This window comes from Canis lupus, unplaced genomic scaffold (assembly GCF_011100685.1).
Source record: "Canis lupus familiaris isolate Mischka breed German Shepherd unplaced genomic scaffold, alternate assembly UU_Cfam_GSD_1.0 chrUn_S883H1047, whole genome shotgun sequence".
Taxonomy (NCBI): Eukaryota; Metazoa; Chordata; class Mammalia; order Carnivora; family Canidae; genus Canis; species Canis lupus.
Genome location: NW_023331846.1, coordinates 1 through 21264, shown reverse-complemented (window position 1 = coordinate 21264; position 21264 = coordinate 1). Strand labels below are relative to the sequence as shown.

General features: G+C 39.6%; 1 protein-coding gene across 3 annotated transcripts in view; it reads left to right on the top strand.

The window, feature by feature from the left end:
- Positions 1–21120, top strand: part of LOC119879447 (rho GTPase-activating protein 20-like) — a 29419-nt gene extending 8299 nt beyond the window's left edge. The window contains exons 5-12 of one of the 3 annotated variants that reach the window (XM_038589727.1): positions 1082–1142; positions 4057–4245; positions 5821–5996; positions 7304–7465; positions 16969–17077; positions 17871–18060; positions 19270–19381; positions 20603–21120. In XM_038589727.1, the coding sequence (XP_038445655.1) occupies positions 1082–1142; positions 4057–4245; positions 5821–5996; positions 7304–7465; positions 16969–17064 (684 nt within the window). In that variant the 3' untranslated portion in view covers positions 17065–17077; positions 17871–18060; positions 19270–19381; positions 20603–21120. Of the gene's footprint in view, positions 1–1081; positions 1143–4056; positions 4246–5820; positions 5997–7303; positions 7466–16968; positions 17078–17870; positions 18061–19269; positions 19516–20602 lie in introns of those variants that run through there. The other 2 variants (XM_038589728.1, XM_038589726.1) reach the window with 2 other exon arrangements.
- The last annotated feature ends 144 nt before the right edge of the window (positions 21121–21264 follow it).

Genomic DNA, 21264 nt, shown 5'->3' with positions numbered 1-21264 from the left:
ATGATTTAACTCATTTTATTTCACGTTTGTGATTTTCTTTGCTTAAAGTGATCAATGTCACTAGGCAAAGAATTTCTATTTTAATGAAGAACTGGGGTTATTTGGCTTTATGTATACCTGATTTAAAGGATTCCAGCATGGCATTTCCAAACCCTACCCTACCTTATTAGCTCTTACTTCTTATTTGCAACACAATCTTGAGCAGATTTAGCGTGTGTGTGTGGTGTGTGTGGTGTGTGTGTATCTGTGTCTGTGCCCATCCATACCTGTGACATTCCTTCATAAGGTGAAGGCCATGATTTTTAGTCAAGAGTCAAGGGCACATGGTAACTATTACCAATAATTCTATTTCAAACATTTTTTGTTTTAGTCTCCTGGAAGAAGACTTTTTAGTTCAGCAATCTTTATAATTTAGAATTGTTTGTTTCAAACAATTGGGATTTCCAGTATTACTGGGCAATAATTCTGCTGGGAGTAATCGTTTTCTGCATCTGACATGTCTAGAGTCCTCATCCTTTCTCTCCCTAAAGTGGGGTTTGCCTGCCCCAAAGCCTGTGGCTGACTTCCCTCCACGATCTCCTCAAGGTCTCTTGGGCATTTGTCTCCTTTTGTTCAGGGCTGCTGAGCTATTGATGCCTCTCAAGTTACTTTGCTCAGGATTAGTCATAGCAGAGTATATGGCTCTCTGGACAACATGCATCTCTGGGCAGGGGCATTTGGAGACAAAAGCCAACACTATCCAAGGAGTCTAGAGACAGCAGAAGAGAGGACTCTGAGATGAGACTTTTACTCCGTAGTAAAGGGACACAAATCTCATTTCTTATGCCATGGATCACCCACAAAGTGAGGGGCTGGTGTACTGTGGTTTCCCGGTCTTTATCAAAAATTACAAGAATCTGGGACAGTCTATTGGAAGTTGTGAGGGGAACTAGTTAACAAGTACTATAGCTACCTCCATGGACCAAATGCCATTTATCCTGGCCCCAATTCTTCTTTTTGGAAATACAGATATGCTAAGGAAATGTGTTCTTCAAGTACTGTGAAAGATTTGTTTTGACACCTAGTTCTTTTTGTTTCCAAGGGCTCTGAGAAAGACTTCCAGCTGTGGGTGAGTTCTGGCAAGGAAAAACTTCCACTAACTGGTAAGTGTCAGGGAAAATCTAAGATGGGATTGATTAGGTTCAAAATTGTAACTCAAAGTTTCAAAGTAATGGTTGTTCTTTCTTAAGCTTCAAAATCCTTAAAAGTGAAAATCACATGTTATATTCCCTCACATGTTTATTAAATAATTACCAGGTACTGTTTCCCAGGCATTGATAACATCTCTTCATTCAGCAGCTATGATTTAGTGAGGGAGAGAAATGTAAATTTTTGTTTCTACCTCTTGTTACCTGACAAACAGAGCTGTCTTGAAAAAGTGTGATTATTTACTATTTACTTACTTATTTACTCACTTAGGTATGAAAGCAAAATGGATGGGAATTTTTTTCCCATACATTTATTTTTCATATTTCAATCTTGAATTCTAGTTCCTAACTACTAAGAAGCCTCTATTTTGTGAGAATCCTCTAAAATCCAGTTATGTCCCTGAATCTGGTTACAGATATGTATTTAACACCCCTGCCCTGTGCCCACTTTTCTCTGCATCATAAAGAAAATGAGATAATCACATTTAAACTCCTCTAGTCTTCACTGATGAAATCGCCTGCACTTTGCTGTTTCTCAGGTTTTTTCCATCACTGATCTTAAGGTTATTGATAAACAGATTGCACCTCTTCTAAAATAGTTATTAGCACAAGTTCTCTGAAAAAAAATCTTTGGATTAGCAAAATTGTTTAGTGTTTCCAGTAATGGAAGGATTTTAAAAAAGAAAAGAAGACAGGGTCGGTAGCAGACCTTGAAGTATAGTAATAGATGGTAATGGTGACAATAATCTCTTCTAGAAATCTTAAAGCATTCCTTCTTACATGAAATTCTTTATCCTTGGGCAGGGTGGCTCAGTGGTTTAGCACCGCCTTCAGCCCAAGGCCGGATCCTGGAGACCCGGGATCGAGTCCCACATCGGGCTCCCTGCATTGAGCCTGCTTCTCCCTCTGCCTGTGTCTCTGCCTCTCTCTCTCCCTCTCTGTGTGTCTGTCATGAATTAAAAAAAAAGAAATTCTTTATCCTTTAATAAACCTGTGAAGCTATAACTCTTTTTCAAATAATCTGGAAATCTAAACAACCAATTTCCTTTTTTAAAAAAAACAACCAATTTCTTTCTGAAAAATATATTCCCAGTCTTAGACTATAGAGTCACAAAGCTCATCACTGAGATCAAAATCCCCCAGTACCACTTCCTGTTTTGAATTAATGTTGATATCTTTGTAAAAGTTGGACAGGGGCAGCCCTGGTGGCTCAGCGGTTCAGCACTGCCTTGAGCCCAGGGTGTGATCCTGGAGAGCTGGGATCGACTCCCACATTGGGCTCCCTGCATGGAGCCTGCTTCTCCCTCTGCCTGTGTCTCTGCCTCTTTCTCTCTCTCTGTTTCTCATGAATAAATAAATAAAATCTAAAAAAAATGGTTAGCAGTAAAAAGGAAAAAAGCTAAATATATATGTTTTAATAAAGTGCATTAATTTAGATAAAAATGATGTAGATGAGGGAACCCTGGGTGGCGCAGCGGTTTGGCACCTGCCTTTGGCCCAGGGCGCGATCTGGGAGACCCCGGATCGAATCCCATGTCGGGCTCCCGGTGCATGGAGCCTGCTTCTCCCTCTGCCTGTGTCTCTGCCTCTCTCTCTCTCTGTGTGACTATCATAAATAAATAAAAACAAAAAAAAAAAAAATGATGTAGATGATAACTTTTTGACTTTGAATAGCTTCACACACGAACGCAGCTCTAAGGAATCTGAAGAGCCTGTTGTTCATGATGATCCATTACAGCATTCAAAATGCATTTTTAAACATACTCTCAATTCTCAATTGTGGATTAACTCCTGGTTATCTTGGCTTGGTTGTATTGCTGTCATAGAAGCTTCTTTTCCTTAATGGAGGGAAGTCCCTGTGATTCTTGTGAACATTGCATTTATGACGGATGAAAAGAACAGCAAAAGCTCCTTTAGGTACATTCAATAATAAATCTGAAATGACAGAATGAGAATTTTCATTCTATTCTTAAAAAATGAAATCCATATCATTGCATAGGGTCTTTGAGAATTCTCTAGAGAGGAAAAACAATTTAAAGCATAAAAGAGCAAAACAAATCACTTGGCAGGCAATTCTGGATGGCTGTGGGTGTGGTTTCTATTCTCTAACCATCGTTTTACAGTTTGCTTCTGGGTTTCCCACTCTGCACACCCTCCTTCTGATCATCGCCTGGCAGGACACCCATAGAGGGAGGGCAGCAGTGGGAGGGAACCATAAAGCATAAGGGCAACACATCCCACTACTCTCGAGTAGCTCTGGCTGGAGAATTGACAAAAGGAAATGAAAAAAAAATCTGTTCGACTGACATTCTGTTGGAGAGAATAGTGAAGATAGCAATTCTTATATATATACTCCAAATATTAAAAATTTATTAACCAAAAAATAAAAATAAAAAATAAATAAAAAATAAAAAATATTAACCACCAATGCTTATTAATATATTCACTCTGATAAGTTTGTGTGTGGACAAGCATTTCAAAGAATGAATGTAAGGCTCGACGGTGTCAAGTAATTTGCCTAAGATGTATAGATCTAGTTAGTGTCAAGGCACAAACTAGAAAAACTTAAACATTCTCAGAAACACAGAAAAAGTCAGCATTGTTTAATGCACTCATGAATATATGTATTTCATGTAACATGCTTTAAATTGTTTTCTCTTCTTAAAATCTTTCCCTTGGGCACACGCTTTCTGTAAGGTGTTCCCACAAGGGTGCATATGATGCTCACTCAGGAGGCACAGCCTTCTTTATCTAGAAGTCCCAGAAAAATACCAACATATACAAATAGGGTGTGCTTACACTCGTGGTAAGGTAGGTTTGATGACAGCCATCACCATCAGCCTAAATATTCAGGTTTCTTTCCATACAGGACATGAACATCCCTATGGAATTAAAATGAGCCATCTTCCATCTACTAAACTGCTGCCAAAGGAAGCAGAGGACTCCGTCTCTCCTTCCCCTACTCAGGAGTCCCTCCTTCTGGAGCAGAAGATCACAGACATGCAAATCCATTTCATACTGAAGCCCAGGCACCCAGCCCAGAACAAGCAAGGGAGAGGTGAGCCACTTGCCTTTCTTCAAGTGCCTTCCCTTGGCTCATGTCTCCATGCTTAAACACAATTCAGACACACAGTTTATTCTTTCTGGGTGAGCTTATTGTCATCAATGAGGAGGAACAGTATAGGAAAGAATGCAAACACTACCAAAAATCAAGCTTAGAAAAATTCAAAAGTCTGACATCAAGACCCAACTCATTTCTATGAAGGTTGTTTTCTTGTTTTAAATCTTTTGGGAAGACCATTAACTCCTGTCTTTCTCTATATCCCCAGAGCACTTTCAAGGCTGCCCTGAGCCATGCCTTGTGCTGAGTAGTATATCATATATTAGTTTAACGAGTTGTAGGCAGCATCATTTATGTTAAAGTTGAGCAAACTGAAGCTTTAAAATGCTAAGCTTCCTCAGTGGCAGGACCAGGATGCTTCTGGTGCAGGGCTGGCACCCACATGAGTGGAGGTGGTGATGCACTCACTACATCCCAGAAAAGCCAAGTGGCCGAGTGTTCAAGGTTATTTGGTGAAATGTTCCTCATTTGTTTATCCTTCGACAACTTGGCTCATCTGCTGACTCTTAAAGAAATCAGTTATTTAAGCAATGTTAAGGTATCTTCAAAGGGAAACATTCACAGCTGAGCACTAGAAACTTTGAACTCAGCTTCTCACTGCTGGTCACCTTTTCTTTGGAAAGCTCTTCCTTCATAGGGAATGTTGAGTAATTAAAAATCATCTCTGGAAACTGGTGCATATGCATTCATAACCTCTATAAATGCATTCATAACCTCTCATTGTTTTGCTTTTCTATGATTTCTTTCAAGCCTTGTACTTGTGTGTAGGTGTATATTTACATATGTTTGAGTGTGTGTGTGAGGAAGTGTTCCACACTTCATTGTGGTTTAGTCTCTTTTCAGTAAATGTTCAACCTATTTAACCGAAAACATCATCTCTGGGTGGGTTGGTGGGGTATGACAAGAAAACACAGCCACCAGAGGGCCAGCATGTAATGACAACATCCCAAGGACCCTGACTGCAGCAAGTCATCCTTGAAGATGGCCCAGAGCAGAGGAACATAGAAGTAGGGCTCAGGCAGATTGTGTCCTGAGAAGCAGATCCTTTGGATGGTAGAACTTGAGCATCAGAAAGCCAAAGAGGAAATCTGAGGCTGAGGGGAGACTGGCTGTGAAAGCAGAGGATTACCACACTCAGCCTGATTTGCATACCAAATCCTTCTAGCTTTTAAAATCAGATCTGACACCTGAACCCACTGTTCACTCCAGTAGAAAACACATCTACAGGTTCAGTGCCTCCTGATGCAGTGTAACCGGCAGTAACTGATGGCACAGGAAATACTGACCTTCAATCTGATCAAGTCCCAAAGTTTAACCATCAGTCTGAAGGATATGGGTAAGAACTTATCAACACCATGAGGATGCTGTTAGCCAACATCAGAACATGGAGAGTTCTACAAATAAATGACTCAGTTTCCCTCTTCTAGCCACTACAATGAACACACTGTATAATGGCAATGGTGAAAATAAGGCTAAGTGAATTAAAATACACTAATCTCCCTTCTTCCTTAGATTCAGGCCAGAAGACCATGAAAAGCACTGTTTTCAGAGACTGGGCCTTTTGGTGGCGCGCTGGCACTTGCCAGAAAAACCACTGCAGAGTTGCACCATCTGCAAAACCACGACAACTCTTTGGGGTTTCCCTCACAGATATCTGTGATAAGGACAACTTGCCCTTCCCAATACTGGTAGGTCTCAGTTTGGTTTTATTACCTTCCTGAGGAGAGGGACCTTGGAGAGGCCAAGTGTTCTCATGCAAACCAACCCTTAAATGGAGAAATCATTAGACAGACCCTGGCTTTGGCTGAGAAGTTTGCTAGTGTCATTTGATTTACCTACTGCAGAGTCATTTGGCCAATACAACAGAACGACGTTTTGTCCATTCCACTTGTTTCCACAGAGACCCATGTAGGCCTGTTCAGATCAGTCAAAATGGACTCTGTGTGCATGAATCATCTTCACATTCTGCTATTGTCTTCCTGAACTCACAGTAGTCGCAGGTCTCCTTCAACTGAGTCTACTTAATCTAACAACTGAAAATATCTACCTAAGCATAAAGTCTCATCCTGAGGCATATATGAATCTGCTAATTCTAAAAGAGCATGTTAAATGACAGCCACAGCGTTGGCCTGTGTTATCTCAAATCAGTGCACTGAATTTTCAGTGTGGAAATTTACTGAGTACCCAGTACCTCTGCAACCCTGCACTAGATTTGGGAATGTTATCCTAGGTGTGAAAAAATTTACCATGTTAGTTACATGCTTGCTACTACCCCAGTCCTTGCATCACAGCCATTTTAGGGGGTAGCTGGAACTATTATCCTCCACACTTTACAAATGAATTAGCTTTCAATATAGTTCGCATGTGCCCCAGGTCACACAAATGATCAGAATGATAATAGGTTTCCGATCCCTTGGTCTATCAGACTCCAGCCCTTATTATCTTTCTACACTGCAGGGAGAGAACATGAAGATAGAGCAAAAGACAGTGAAAGACTCATGAAAGAAATGTAATCAGATAATAAGAAGAGAGCATTTGAGGTTTTTTTTTTTTTTTTAAAGAGGAAGGGAAATAGAGATAGTAGGAATGGAGGATACAAACACTTAAAGAGGAATCAACGAATGGGAAATGAGTATGGCAAAAAGATTTGAAAACATGGGGAAGGGCATCTATGTAAGAGAATAAGGAGCCAAAACTGGTAAAGTAGGAGACAGGCGAGGATTCCACAAAGGCCTAGAAACACAGAAGTTTGATTTAAAAGGGTAAATTCAATGAAAAAATCTGATTTAAATAAGTGATTACAAAGTTTCAGTGTATGTAAGGTGGATTTTGGGTAAACTATAGAGAGACATTGACTAAAGAATCTAAATTGACTTTAGTCTTCCAGCTCTAAAACCGTAAACCATCCGATAGCCTAGCTCTTTCAAAAAGGAAGCAAGCTTTTGCTCTGGGCTTGGGATATGAAATGCCATATACTCTTCTTTTTTTCCTACAGGATATGCTTTCCGTGATCAATCAGAAAGGACCACTCCTGGAAGGCATCTTCAGAAAACCAGCCTGTATAAATTCATGCAGAAACCTAAAAGAGAAACTAAATTCTGGGGACAGAGTTAACTGTTACAGCAAATCTGTTCATGTGGTAGCATGTGTTTTAAAGGTGGGGAAAGTTCTAGCTTTACCACACATGGGTAACTGAAGCTGTGATTGGTGTCTTTCATTACGATTGCCCAGGAACCAACATAGGCATAACTGATTAAGAACTTGTCAAACTGGAAAACACTTCATGAAATCAAATTAAGGAAGCTATTGTAGGAGTTAAAAGCCCCATAAATTAGAAATACTTTCTGTTATCACCATGAACAGCCTACCTGAGGACTCCATGCAAAATACTAATACTAATATGACTACTAGTAATAATAATAAATTTCAAAGTATACACTGACACATACATAATATTTACCAAAGCAAACATCTGCTTTTGATGACATCCTCACCACGCTCCTAATGAAGGCAGTTTCCAAAAGAAAAATCATATGAAAAATTTGAGAATAGGTAGGGAATTTCACAATAGTAAGCAAATGTTTACTTTATGAGGAATACAAAAAGGCTCAGTGAGGTGACCAATCATTCTTAACCATCACTGTCTCCTGTTTCTTGATGTCTTTTACTTTATAACTCATGAAGGAAGGATTTTGCCATTGTGTCTCCTTTCACCACATCCTCGGCATCCTTTAGTTAATATTTGTGATGTCTAGCCCACCATCCAAGGTTATAATGACATGTTAACCAGCTCTTGCTACATGCCAGTTTGGATAAATCGAACTTTTGGAGTAGGTGCAACAGACAAAAGTAGTTTGGAATTCGGAAAGTCAAGAGATCGATTCAAGAACTAGATTAATTTGGAAATTATACAGCTACATCACAGATATCCTGTTCTATTGCTAATCCGTAATGGAGAAAGATGTGAGAACTAGAATAGAGAATTTAATCCATCTACCTTGGCACTTGCTAACAGTTATCAACAAAACTAAGTTAAGGCAGTAATGATGACACTCTTAGAATCAAGGTCATATTTGGTCCTTCCTTGTCACATTTGGTCTTTTCTTGTCCCCCATTTCTTTTCTTTTAATTTTTTATTATTATTTATGATAGTCACAGAGAGAAAGAGAGAGGCAGAGACATAGGCAGAGCTTGTCCCCCATTTCTGTTCAACTATATGAAAGATACCAATAGTCCCTGACCACTACTACATTGGACTACAGTAAAACACACCAGTAAATATATATAGGCATCAAGAGACAGGGGAAAGAATGATGATACATTAGGTACTCAAATAGCATGATAAGTGTTGCCCTCTTGAAGGTGCACACATACAATTGATGTTTCTAGCAAGACTTAGTAGGATCCTTTCTCTTTCCGTGTTATAGGCACAGACTAGGAAGATGGTGACCACGTGTGCATAGAGTTCTTAGGCATTTCTGAAGCTTTCCCTACCTAAAGTTGACTAATCTTGTGGAGAATCAGACTCTGCAACCTTGGCCTGAATAGTATCATGTCAAACTCTCTGGAGAATTGGCCTACACTAGAAATGAATACATCCTCAGGACCATCATGAGTTTGCCATTAGACTCTCTACTTTGTACAGTACAGGAAAGGAAGAATGAAGCGATTATGAGAGTAGCTTTTGTAATAGTTTGCAGAAAAGCACACAAAAGTGCCATATGATAGAAGGGAGCTTTGTCCTCATTTACACTGAAGCCTAGGCTCTGCTTAGATGCTTTCATTTTTGTTGGAGAAAATCCACACACCTGCTTTTCACGTGCAAGTCAATAGAGAATCAGAGCAGAGTTCCATGTGGGTCACAGTTTGGGTATCTATGACGTAAGTAGAGACTGAACTGAAGTTTGCAACTGTTTTCTCTGTAATATTTCCAATATCTATATTGCATATGTGATGTGTCTGTGTGTATTTTTCTTTTATCCACATAAGGATTTTCTGAAAATATCGAAGGAAGTTTACTTTCATCCAAACTCTATGAAAAATGGCTTGGTGTTCTTAACGAAGTGACTGAGAAGAAGGAAAAAATAAATGCAGCCCAGAGGTAATGATGCAATAATTACTCTACTCTGGTCATGGCTCAGAATACAGCCAATATACTATTAGGAAAATATTGGCTTCCTTCTTGCCACTTTGACCACTAAAATAACATTCAATGCCAAATAGTTTCGATTCTTCTCACCAATGGAGGCCAGTTTCAGAATACAAGCATGCCTTATGGCTATTATTGTACTTCTCCTGAACTTATTAACATTGACTCCTTAGTCATGTACAACTTCTGAATATATGAAACTGGTACACAAAGTCAGTGGCCTGAGAGATGCCAGTGCATCAACAGCCAGTGGCATAACCTAAAGTTTGTCGAACATTTAACCAGAGAGGGTTAGCTCAGAAATTGAATTTGGTAAAACACTTTTGTGTACGTTCATGCCTGGAACTCTGCTACAGCAGGTTGCATACTAGATCTAGAAAGATGTTCTCTGCTTTCCGTCTCTATACTTCCAAATGCTAAGTGCAATGACTTGCCTTATTCAAAAGTGCATCTTTCTGACTTTAGGCTTCTAACACAGCTGCCAAAAGCGAATGTTGTTCTCTTGCGATACCTTTTCGGTGTGTTATACAACATTGAGCAACAATCCTCATCCAATCAGATGACAGCTTATGATTTATCAGTGTGTATAGCCCCAAGATTCTTTGTCCACTTAATTCCTGCAGCTTGGAATTGGAAGACAACTTCATTTAAAAAGGTAGAGAGATCTCTCATATGTGTCCCCTGGGGTTTAGAATCCATGCTTTGAATCTGAAATGTGTAGTAGTAATTGCGAAGGATCAGTTCTGAAAAGTGCACATTCATAGGCTTTCTTGGAATGGCAGAGTTTGCTATCCTTCTCTGGTGGAATATGGGAAGGGGTGTTGTTAAAGTGGGAAACGCAGAGCAGTTGAGTCGCTTCTTTCCATCCAGGAGATTCAATACTAGACTGACTAAACAAAAGAGAGAGAAGAGTGATATAATATGATAGAAAAGACCTGGGCTCTGGAGTTTGACAAGGCAAGGTTCAACTCTCAGCCTGATCCATGAGGGGGGAGTTGTAACCTTGGGCAAAGCCATGGTTTCCTCATAACACAATGGTAACAAGACCCAGCTCCTGTGGTCGTTACTGGCACATCCTAGGTGGCTCGGGCACTATGAGCACCCATGGCTCCAAACACATTGGCTTTGCTCTGAAAGTTGTGGCTCATTTAGAAAATACTTGGCTACTCTTTTGCCTCTGTTACATCAGACAGAAACTAGTGAGATATTCCAGAACATCCTAATGAAGCCACAGATGCCTAATAAGATGACAGCTTTTCCCCAAGCTCATGCGAGAGCCAGCATTAAGCAAAGCAAGACATGAGAAGGGACTGTGGTTAGACAGACAGACATGATTTCCCCCAGCCCTGTGAGTTTTTACTCAAAAAAAAAGAAAAGAAAAGAAAAGAAAACATCAAAAAAAAATCCACAAGAATATCCATTCCAAAAACTATTCTTCCCTATTTAAGAAATGGATTTCATAGGACTTGTCTATGCTTTTTACATTTTTTTTAAAGATTTTATTTATTTATTCATGATAGTCAGAGAGAGAGAGAGAGAGAGGCAGAGACACAGGCAGAGGGAGAAGCAGGCTCCATGCACCGGGAGCCCGATGTGGGACTCGATCCCGGGTCTCCAGGATCGCGCCCTGGGCCAAAGGCAGGCGCCAAACCGCTGCGCCACCCAGGGATCCCGCTTTTTACATTTTAATCAGTTATGATACTAAGTTACAATCCAATATTTTCTGGAAGCAAAATTTTACAAAATACATAAACTTTTAGAAGGTACATTACTTTGAAAACTATCCTAGTTTTAAAGATGTAACCTTTGGTATCACAATGTTAGGTATTAAATTAGGCAACAAATTAGGACTTTAGTCCACTGACTAGTAATATTTTAAAATCTGTACCCAAAGTACAACAAAAAGTATTACTCTTTCTTATTTTATTAGAGAACTTGGGTTTCTATATTTTTATCAACTCTGAATTTTTCATAGAAGTCTTTCACATTTTTGGTTAGATCCAAGGTCTATAAACAAAATGTGACTTATAACTCTTCCATATGAAAAAGAGCACCCCATTGTGTTCTTTTTGCATTACAGGCTTCTCTTGTACAGTTTTTGATCGAAAATTGCCTCAAGATATTTGGAGAAGACATCACTTCTCTCTTGGGAGAGAATTCAAAGAGTTGTCATAACAATGAGAAGGCTGCAGGTACTGTGAATAGTTTAATAGGCTTAGGGAGACATGGACAGCAAGGTTCCCAAGGGTCATGGCAGATACTTAGCCCTCTTCTGGAGCCCAGAGCATCCCCAGGGCAATGATTCCCAGCTGCTCCTTCTTCTGAAGACTGGCTAGCAGGTCAAGGGAGGTTTCACACTGTTGGAGACCCAAGAAAGCATAGAAACTTCCAGATGTTTCTGGCAGTATTAGGAGATAGCATGGTATGATACAGTGTTTGGGAATTTTTTTTAACACAATTTTAAATGGATCCCACATCTATATTATATGATATATGTAGTTAAACGTATAATGCATAAGTATTAATTTCTACTTATAATATATAAATTTGCTCTGGTTGAAACCAGAGCATGCGACTTTTATTCCTGCTCCATCCTCTTTTTGATCAGTGGCTCTTGAGGCACCACAGGATTCCAGTGCTCTTTAAAATGAGTTGAAAGGAACCAGCATCATTGAGAGAAAAGGACTTGACTTGATGTCAATCATCTCTCCAGAGTACAAACTCCAGTGCCCCCATTTATCAGATATACAACCTTTGGCCAATTACTAGCTTGGTATCACTCTATTCATGCCTAAAATGCTGGATAAAAGTAATGTCTAAATCTTAGAAATGTTGTCAAGATTCAATAAGATAAGGGATGTAAAAACATTTCTAAAAAGCAAATATTAGAACTAGGAGAAGTTCCCCTGAGACTAGTGCGAGTATTATTTGAGCCTAGCTAATCACAGCTCACTGGCAACACCCCATTTTTTGTAAAACAGAGTTTAGATTCAGAACCTGGAGACACACATCATCAATCCCTCCATACTTTTGACATGTCTTCGTTTTACGACATATACCTCATTGTGTTGAGGGAAGCCTTTGGACAATCCGTGTCATCAGGAATTAAGATGAGTCTAGTGCCATGTCTGAGAATATGCTGGTGCAAGACAAGTGTTTGTTTTTCATGTCCTCAGTGACAGAAAAACAAACTGTTGAATCCAAGCCAGTGAGAGTGATAGTGATTTCCAAAAGAGCACAACTGCAGAATGCTACCAAGTCCCCATGTGGTCCATCCACCTACATGTCTACAGTTTAGTAAGTCACTGAAGACTGGAATCTCCATAATGACCCTTGACACTTCCTCTTTATCTGTTTTTCCAATGAATGAGAAATGAACCCCTTCCAAGACCCAGCTATTTCCATTTAAAGTTTTTTCCTTGGTCCCATATTCATATTGAGGAAATCTTCCCACAAATTATCTCCTCTATCTTCAATGCCTATCATATCCTATGACATACCTTTTGAATTGTATTGTACTGTGTTGTATACTTTTATATGGATAATAAAAATCATTCCATAACTCAGTAGTTTACACAACCATTGCTTTGGTTATGATTCACATAACACTTCAGTGGAGACTCATCTGTGCAGTTCTGGTCTCAGACTGGATGTGAAAGCAGAGGATTTCCAAACTCAGCCTGATTTGGATACCAAATCCTTCTAGCTTTTAAAATCAGATCTGACAGCTGAACCCACTGTTACTCCAGTAGAAAACAAACATCTACAGGTTCAGTGCCTCCTGTTGCATTGCAAAGACAGTAACTGATGGCACAGGAAATACTGACTTTCAATCTGATCAAGTCCCAAGGTTTAACCATCAGTGTGAAGGATATGGGCAAGAACTCAACAATGCCATGAGGATGCTGTTAGCCAACATCAGAACATGGAGAGTTCTACACAACAAATGACTCAGTTTCCCTCTTCTAGCCCTGCAATGAACACACTGTATAATGGTAATGGTGAATATAAGGCTAAGTGAATTAAAACACACTAATCTCCCTTCTTCCTTAGATTCAGTCCAGAACACCTTGAAAAGCACTTCTTTTAGAGACTCGGACTTTTGCCAGCGCATTGGCACTTCCCAGTACAACCAGTGCACAGCTCTACTGTCTGCAAAACCAGGACAGCTCTTTGGAGTTTCCCTTACGGATATCTTTGATAAGGACATCATGCCCTTACCAATACTGGTAGGTCTCAGTTAGGTCTTTTATTGCCTTCCTGAGGAGAGGGACCTCGGAGAGGCCAAGGGTTCTCATGCAAACCAACCCTCAAGTGGAGAAATCATTAGACAGTCCCTGGCTTTGGCTGAGAAGCTTTGCTAGTGTCATTTGATTTACCTACTGGAAAGTCATTTGGCCAATACAACAGAACGACGTTTTGTCCATTCCACTTGTTTCCACAGAGACCCATGTAGGCCTTGTTCAGATCAGTCAAAATGGACTCTGTGTGCATGAATCATCTTCACATTCTGCTATTGTCTTCCTGAACTCACAGTAGTCTCAGGTCTCCTTCAACTGAGTCTACTTAATCTAACAACTGAAAATATCTTACCTAAGCATAAAGACTCATCCTGAGGCATATATGAATCTGCTAATTCTAAAAGAGCACATTAAATGACAGCCACAGAGTTTGGCCTGTGTTATCTCAAATCAGTGTAATGAATTTTCAGTGTGGAAATTTACTGAGTACCCAGTACCTCTGCAACCCTGCACTAGATTTGGGAATGTTATCCTAGGTGTGAAGAAATTAACCACGTTAGTTACATGCTTGCTACTTCCACAGTCCTTGCATCACAGCAATTTTAGGGGAAGCTGGAACTATCATCCTCCACACTTTACAAATGAATTTGAAGCTTTCAGTACAGTTCGCATTTGCCCCAGGTCACACAATAGATCAGAAGCATAATAATAGGTTTCCGATCCCTTGGTCTATCAGACTCCAGCCCTTATTATCTTTCTACACTGCAGGGAGAGAACATGAAGATAGAGCAAAAGACAGTGAAGGACTCATGAAGGAAATGTAATCAGATAATAAGAAGAGAGCATTTGAGCTTTTTTTTTTTTTTTAAAGAGGAAGGGAAGTAGAGATAGTAGGAATGGAGGATACAATCACTTAAAGAGGAATCAACAAATGGGAAATGAGTATGGCAAAAAGATTTCCATACTTGAGGAAGAGCATCTATGTAAGGGAATAAGGAAACAAGACTGGTAAATTAGGAGACAGGCGAGGATTCCACAAAGGCCTTGAAACACGGAAGTTTGATTTAAAAGGGTAAATTCAATGAAAAAAATCTGATTAAAATAAGTGATTACAATGTTTCAGTGTACGACTCTAAGGTGGATTTTGGGTAGAAACTATAGAGAGACATTGACTAAAGAATCTAAATCGACTTTACTCCTTCCAGCTCTAAAACCGTATACCATCACATAGCCTAGCTCTTTCAAAAAGGTAGCAAGCTTTTACTCTGGGCTTGGGATATGAAATGCCATATACTCTTTTTTTTTCTTACAGGATATGCTTTCCTTTATCAATGAGAAAGGACCACTCACAGAAGGCATATTCAGAAAACCAGGTAGTATAAAGTCATGCGGAATCCTAAAGAAGAGAAACTGAATTCTGGAGACAGAGTGAGGCATTACAGCAAATCTGTTCTTGTGGTAGCATTTGTTTTAAAGGTGGGGAAAGTTCTAGCTTTATCCACACATGAGTAAGTCAAGCTGTGATTGGTGTCTTTCATTATGATTGCCCAAGGAGCGACATGGGCAAAACTGATTAAGAGCTTCTCAAACTGGAAAACACTTCATGAATTCAAAATTTAAGGAAGGTACTGTAGGAGTTAAAAGCCCCATACATTAGAAATACTTTCTGTTTTCACCACACACCACCCACCTGAAGACTTCATGCAAAATACTAATACTAATATGACTACTAGTAATAATAAGAAATTTCAAAATATACACTGACACCTACATAATGTTTACCAAAGCAAACATCTGCTTTTGATGACTTCCTCACCACACTCCTAATGAAGGCAGTTTCCAAAAGAAAACTCATATGAAACATTTGAAGATAGGTATAGAAGTTCACAATAGTAAGCACATGTTTACTTTATGAGGAATCTAAAAAAGGCTCAGTGAGGCAACCAATCATTCTTAACCATCATTGTCTCATTGTCTCCTGTTTCTTAGTGCCTTTTATAAGTCATGGAGGAAGGATTTTGCCATTTGTGTCTCCTTTCACCACATCCTAGGCATCCTTTAGTTAATATTTGAGATGTCTATCCCACCATCCAAGGTTATAACGACATGGTAACCACCTCTAGCTACATGCCTCTTTCGATAAATCTATCTTTTGGAGTAGGTGCAACAGACAAAAGTACTTTGGTATTCTGAAAATTCAGTAGATCGACTCAAGAAATAGATTAATTTGGAAATTATACAGCTACATCACAGATGTCCCATTCTATTGCTAAAATGGTAATGGAGAAAGATGTGAGAACTAGAATAGAGAATTTAATCCATCTACCTTGGCACTTGCTAACAGCTCTCAACAAAACTGTGTCAAGGCAGTAATGATGACACTCTTAAAACCAAGGTCATATGTGGTCCTTCCTTGTCACATTTGGTCTTTGCTTGTCCCCCATTACTGTTTAACTATATGAAAGATAGCAATAGTCTCTGACCACTACTACACTGGGCTAGAGTAAAACACGCCAGTAAATAATATATAGGCATCAAGACACAAGGAAAAGAATGATCATCCATTAGGCACTTGAATATCATGATAAGTGTTTCCCTCTTGAAGGTGCACACATACAATTGATGTTTCTTGCAAGACTTAGTAGGGTCTTTTCTATTTCCGTGTTATAGGCACAGACTAGGAAGATGGTGACCACGTGTGCATAGAGTTCTTAGACATTTCTGAAGCTTTCCCTACCTAAAGTTGACTAATCTTTGTGGAGAATCAGACTCTGCAACCTTGGCCTGAATAGTATCATGTCAAACTCTCTGGAGAATTGGTCTACACTAGAAATGAATACATCCTCAGGACCATCATGAGTTTGCCATAGACTCTCTACTTTTGTATAGTTCAGGAAAGGAAGAATGATGCAATTATGAGAGTAGCTTTTGTAGTAGTTTGCATAAAAGCACACAAAAGAGTAAGTGCCATATGATGGAAGGGAGCTTTGTCTTCCTTTCCACTGAAGGCTATGCTCTGCTTTGATGCTTTCATTTTTGTTAGAGAAATCCACAACCTGCTTTTGCATGTACAAGTCAATGGAGAGTCAAGCTGACCCCTATGTGGGTCACAGTTTGGGTATCTATGAAGGAAGTAGGAACTCAACTGAAGTTTTCAACTAAGTGTTTTCTCTGTGATATTTCCAATATATATTTTGTATTATATATGCATATATATGTGTGTGTGTGTTTCTGTGTATATTTGTGTGTATTTTTTTTTATCCACATAAGGATTTTCTTGAAAATATCGAAGGAAGTTTACTTTCATCGGACCTCTATGAAAAATGGCTTGGTGTTCTTGACGAAGTGACTCAGAAGGAAAAATAAATGCTGCCCAGAGGTAATGATGCAATAATTACTCTACTCTGGTCATGGCTCAGAAATACAGCCAATATACCATTACAAAATATTGGTTTCCTTCTTGCCACTTTGACCATAAAATAACATTCAATGCCAAATGGTTTCTTTTTTTTAATAATAAATTTATTTTTATTGGTGTTCAATTTACCAACATACAGAGTAACACCCAGTGCTCATTCCGTCAAGTGCCCCCCTCAGTGCCCATCACCTATTCACCCCTACCCCTGCCCTCATCCCCTTCCATCACCCCTAGTTCATTTCCCAGAGTTAGGAGTCTTTATGTTCTGTCTCCCTTTCTGATATTTCCCACACATTTCTTCTCCCTTCCCTTATATTCCCTTTCACTATTATTTATATTCCCCAAATGAATGAGAACATACAATGCCAAATGATTTCAATTCTTCTCACCCACAGGCCAGTTTCAGAATACAGGCATGCCTTATGGCTATTATTGCTCTTCTCCTGACCTTATTAAGTAGACTCCTTAGTCATTGTACAACTTCTGAATATATGAAACTGGTAGACAAGTCAGTGGCCTAAGAGAGATGCCAGAGCATCAACAGCCTGGTATAACTTAAGTTTGTCAAATATAACCAGAGAGTTAGCTCAGAAATTGAATTCGGTAAAACATTTTGTGTACATTCATGCCTGGAACTCTGCTACAGCAGGTTGTATACTAGATCTAGTAAGATGTTCTCTGCTTCCATCTCTATACTTCCAGCTGCTAAGTGCAATGACTTGCCTTATTCAAAAGTGCATCTTTCTGACTTTAGGCTTCTAACACAGCTGCCAAAAGCGAATGTTGTTCTCTTGCGATACCTTTTCGGTGTGTTATACAACATTGAGCAACAATCCTCATCCAATCAGATGACAGCTTATGATTTATCAGTGTGTATAGCCCCAAGTATTCTTTGTCCACCTAATACCTGCAACTTGGAATTGGAAGACAACTTCATTAAAAAGGTAGAGAGATCTCTCATATGTGTCCCCTGGGGTTTAGAATCCATGCTTTGAGTCTGAAATGTGTAGTAGTAATTACGAAGGATCAGTTCTGAAAAGTGCACATCTTCATAGGCTTCTTGGAATGGCAGAGTTTTATCCTACTCTGGTGGAATATGGGAAGGGGTGTTGTTAAATTGCGAAATATAGAGCAGTTGAGTCGCTTCTTTCCCATCCAGGAGATTCAATACTAGACTGACTAAACAAAAGAAGAGAAGAGTGGCATAATATGATAGAAAAGACCTGGGCTCCGGAGTTTGACAAGCCGAGGTTCAACTCTCAGCCTGATCCTTGAGGGGGGAGCTTGTAACTTTGGGCAAAGCCATGGCTTCCTCATGACACAATGGTAACAAGACCCAGCTCCTGTGGTCATTACTGGCACATCCTAGGTGATTCAGTCACTATGAGCGCCCATGGCTCCAAACACATTGGCCTTGCTCTGCAAGTTGTGGCTCATTTAGAATAATACTTGGCTACTCTTTTGCCTCTGCTACATCAGACAGAAACTAGTGATATTCCAGAACATCCTAATGAAGCCACAGATGCCTAATAAGATGACAGCTTTTCCCCAAGCTCATGCCGAGAGCCAGCATTAGGCAAAGCAAGACATGAGAAGGGACTGCGGTTAGACAGACCGACATGTTTTCTCTCCAGACCTGTGATTTTTACTCAAAAACAAAACAAAACATCAAAAAAATCCACAGGAATATCCTCTTTCCAAAAAACATTCTTCCCTCTTTAAGAAATGGATTTCATAGGATTTTGTCTATGCTTTACACATTTTAATCAGATATTATCCTAAGTTACAACCCAATATTTTCTGGAAGTAAAATTTTACACAATAAGTAAAGTTAAGAAGGTAGGTTGCTTTGAAAACTATTCTAGTTTTAAAGATGTAACCATTGGTATCACAATGTTAGGTATGAAATTAGGACAAATTAGGACTTTAGCCCACTGACTAGTAGAATTTTAAAATCTGTACCCAAAGTGCAACGAAAGTATCACACTAAGTTATTTTATTAGAGAACTGGGTTTCTATATATTATTATCAACTCTGAATTGTTCATAGAAGTCTTTCACATTTTTGGTTAGATCCAAGGTCTATAAACAAAATGTGACTTATAACTCTTCCATATAAAAAGAGCACCCCATTGTGTTCTTTTTGCATTACAGGCTTCTCTTATACAGTTTTTGATTGAAAATTGCCTCGGGATATTTGGAGAAGACATCACTTCTCTCTTGGGAGAGAATTCAAAGAGTTGTCATAACAATGAGAAGGCTGCAGGTACTGTGAATAGTTTAATAGGCTTTAGGGAGACACAGACAGCAAGGTTGCCAGGGGTCATGGCAGATACTTAGCCCTGTTCTGGAGCCCAGAGCATCCCCAGGGCAATGATTCCCAGCTGCTCCTTCTCTGAAGGCTGGCTAGCAGGTCAGGGAGGTTCACACTGTTGGAACCCAAGAAGCATAGAAACTTCAAGACGTTTCTGGCAGTATTAGGAAATAGCATGGTATGATACAGTGTTTGGGGATTTTTTTAACACAATTTTAAATGGATCCACATCTATATTATACATGTTGTTAAGCATATAATGCATAATTATTAATTTCTACTTATAATATATAAATGTGCTCTGGTTGAAACCAGAGCAGGGGGGTTTTATTCCTGCTCCATCCTCTTTTTGATCAATGGCTCTTGAGGCACCACAGGATTCCGGTGCTCTTTAAAATGAGTTGAAAAGAACCAGCGTCATTGAGAGAAAAGGACTTGACTTGATGTCAAACCTAGGTATTTGTGTATTGGTGCTGGCTCTCAATTGGTCCCCATGTCTTCAATAAGGTAGCTTCTCCTCCTTTCATATGGTGGAGGAAGAGTTCCCAGAAGCAAGAGGGACTTTTCAAGAGTTAATGTGGGAGAGGACTGTGCAAAGGACCACGCCAAAGGTGGTGGTTTACAAGATGAGGAGGCATTATTTCTTAAGACCACACATCATAAAACTCACAGCAACACCATACACACATATCCTTTCCTTCACTGGCTTTTCCTCCTCAGTTCTGTACACCAGCATTTCCTAAGGGGTATTCCAAGTAGGGTAGGAAGAATCTTTGAAATACTAACTCATTTTTTTACCTGAGATATTCCTTCCCTCATCCTTCTTCCTGTCTTAAGCTGCCTTAAGAGACAACTCACCTCCTCAGGGAATAGACAAGAGGAGAATATGAGGAAAAGGGTGCTCTTTGATGCTTATGAGTCTTAAAGACTTAGCTTTCTAGGAAACAGAAATGATTCATGGCATAGAGTAGAAGATTTAGGTGGCAATCCAAGGGGAAAAAGCCCAAAACCACTAGGTAGGTACATGGGATATCTGCACCATTTCCTGCATGGAAACCAAATGGAAGCAGAAATTCCTCACAGAACAGTGAGCTGACATGTCTAAGAACAATGGGACCCTCTATGTCCATGCAGAGTTTCTTATACCTCAACATGGAACATGTATCTCCTCAGTCCCAGAAGAGTATGGAAGAAAAAGAAAGTCACTGGGTGTGAAAGACATGCCTCAGCAATAGGAGTACAGGCCAATTTCCCAGGACCAGAGAGCAGTCTGGACCCCGCAGCGGCTATTTATATACATCAATGACACAGAGCAATCAGATAAGTGGCACTTCACCATTTTACAACCTGTCTGGCACCAGAACACTCCAGAACAGACACACTCATGGGGGCAATTAAGAAAACCTAAATCTCTACCAGTCTTGGAACAGAGAATCAAACTGGACAACAAGTGAGCTATTTAGAACTACAGAACTGTACATTTCTGACTTATGCCAGTGTATAGACGGAGATTGCTATCAGTGCATATAGAATATATGATCCATGCATTGTTTTCCCTTTCCCAGAAAGGGTTCTCTCGTCAAATAGGCTTGGGAAATTCATATTTTCCTTTTGGAAGTCAAATGCACCAGTTTTTCCCAGATTTATTTGACATTATTCGACCCTTTTGAAGCGACCCCATTCATTAATGATCCTGGAATATTTATTGCCTTGTGCCGAGTAGTATCTTATATTTAGTTTAACTTGGTGTAGGCAGCATCATTTATGTTACAGTTGAGCAAACCAAAGCTTTAAAATGCTGAGCTTCCTAAGTGGCAGAACCAGGATGCTTCTGG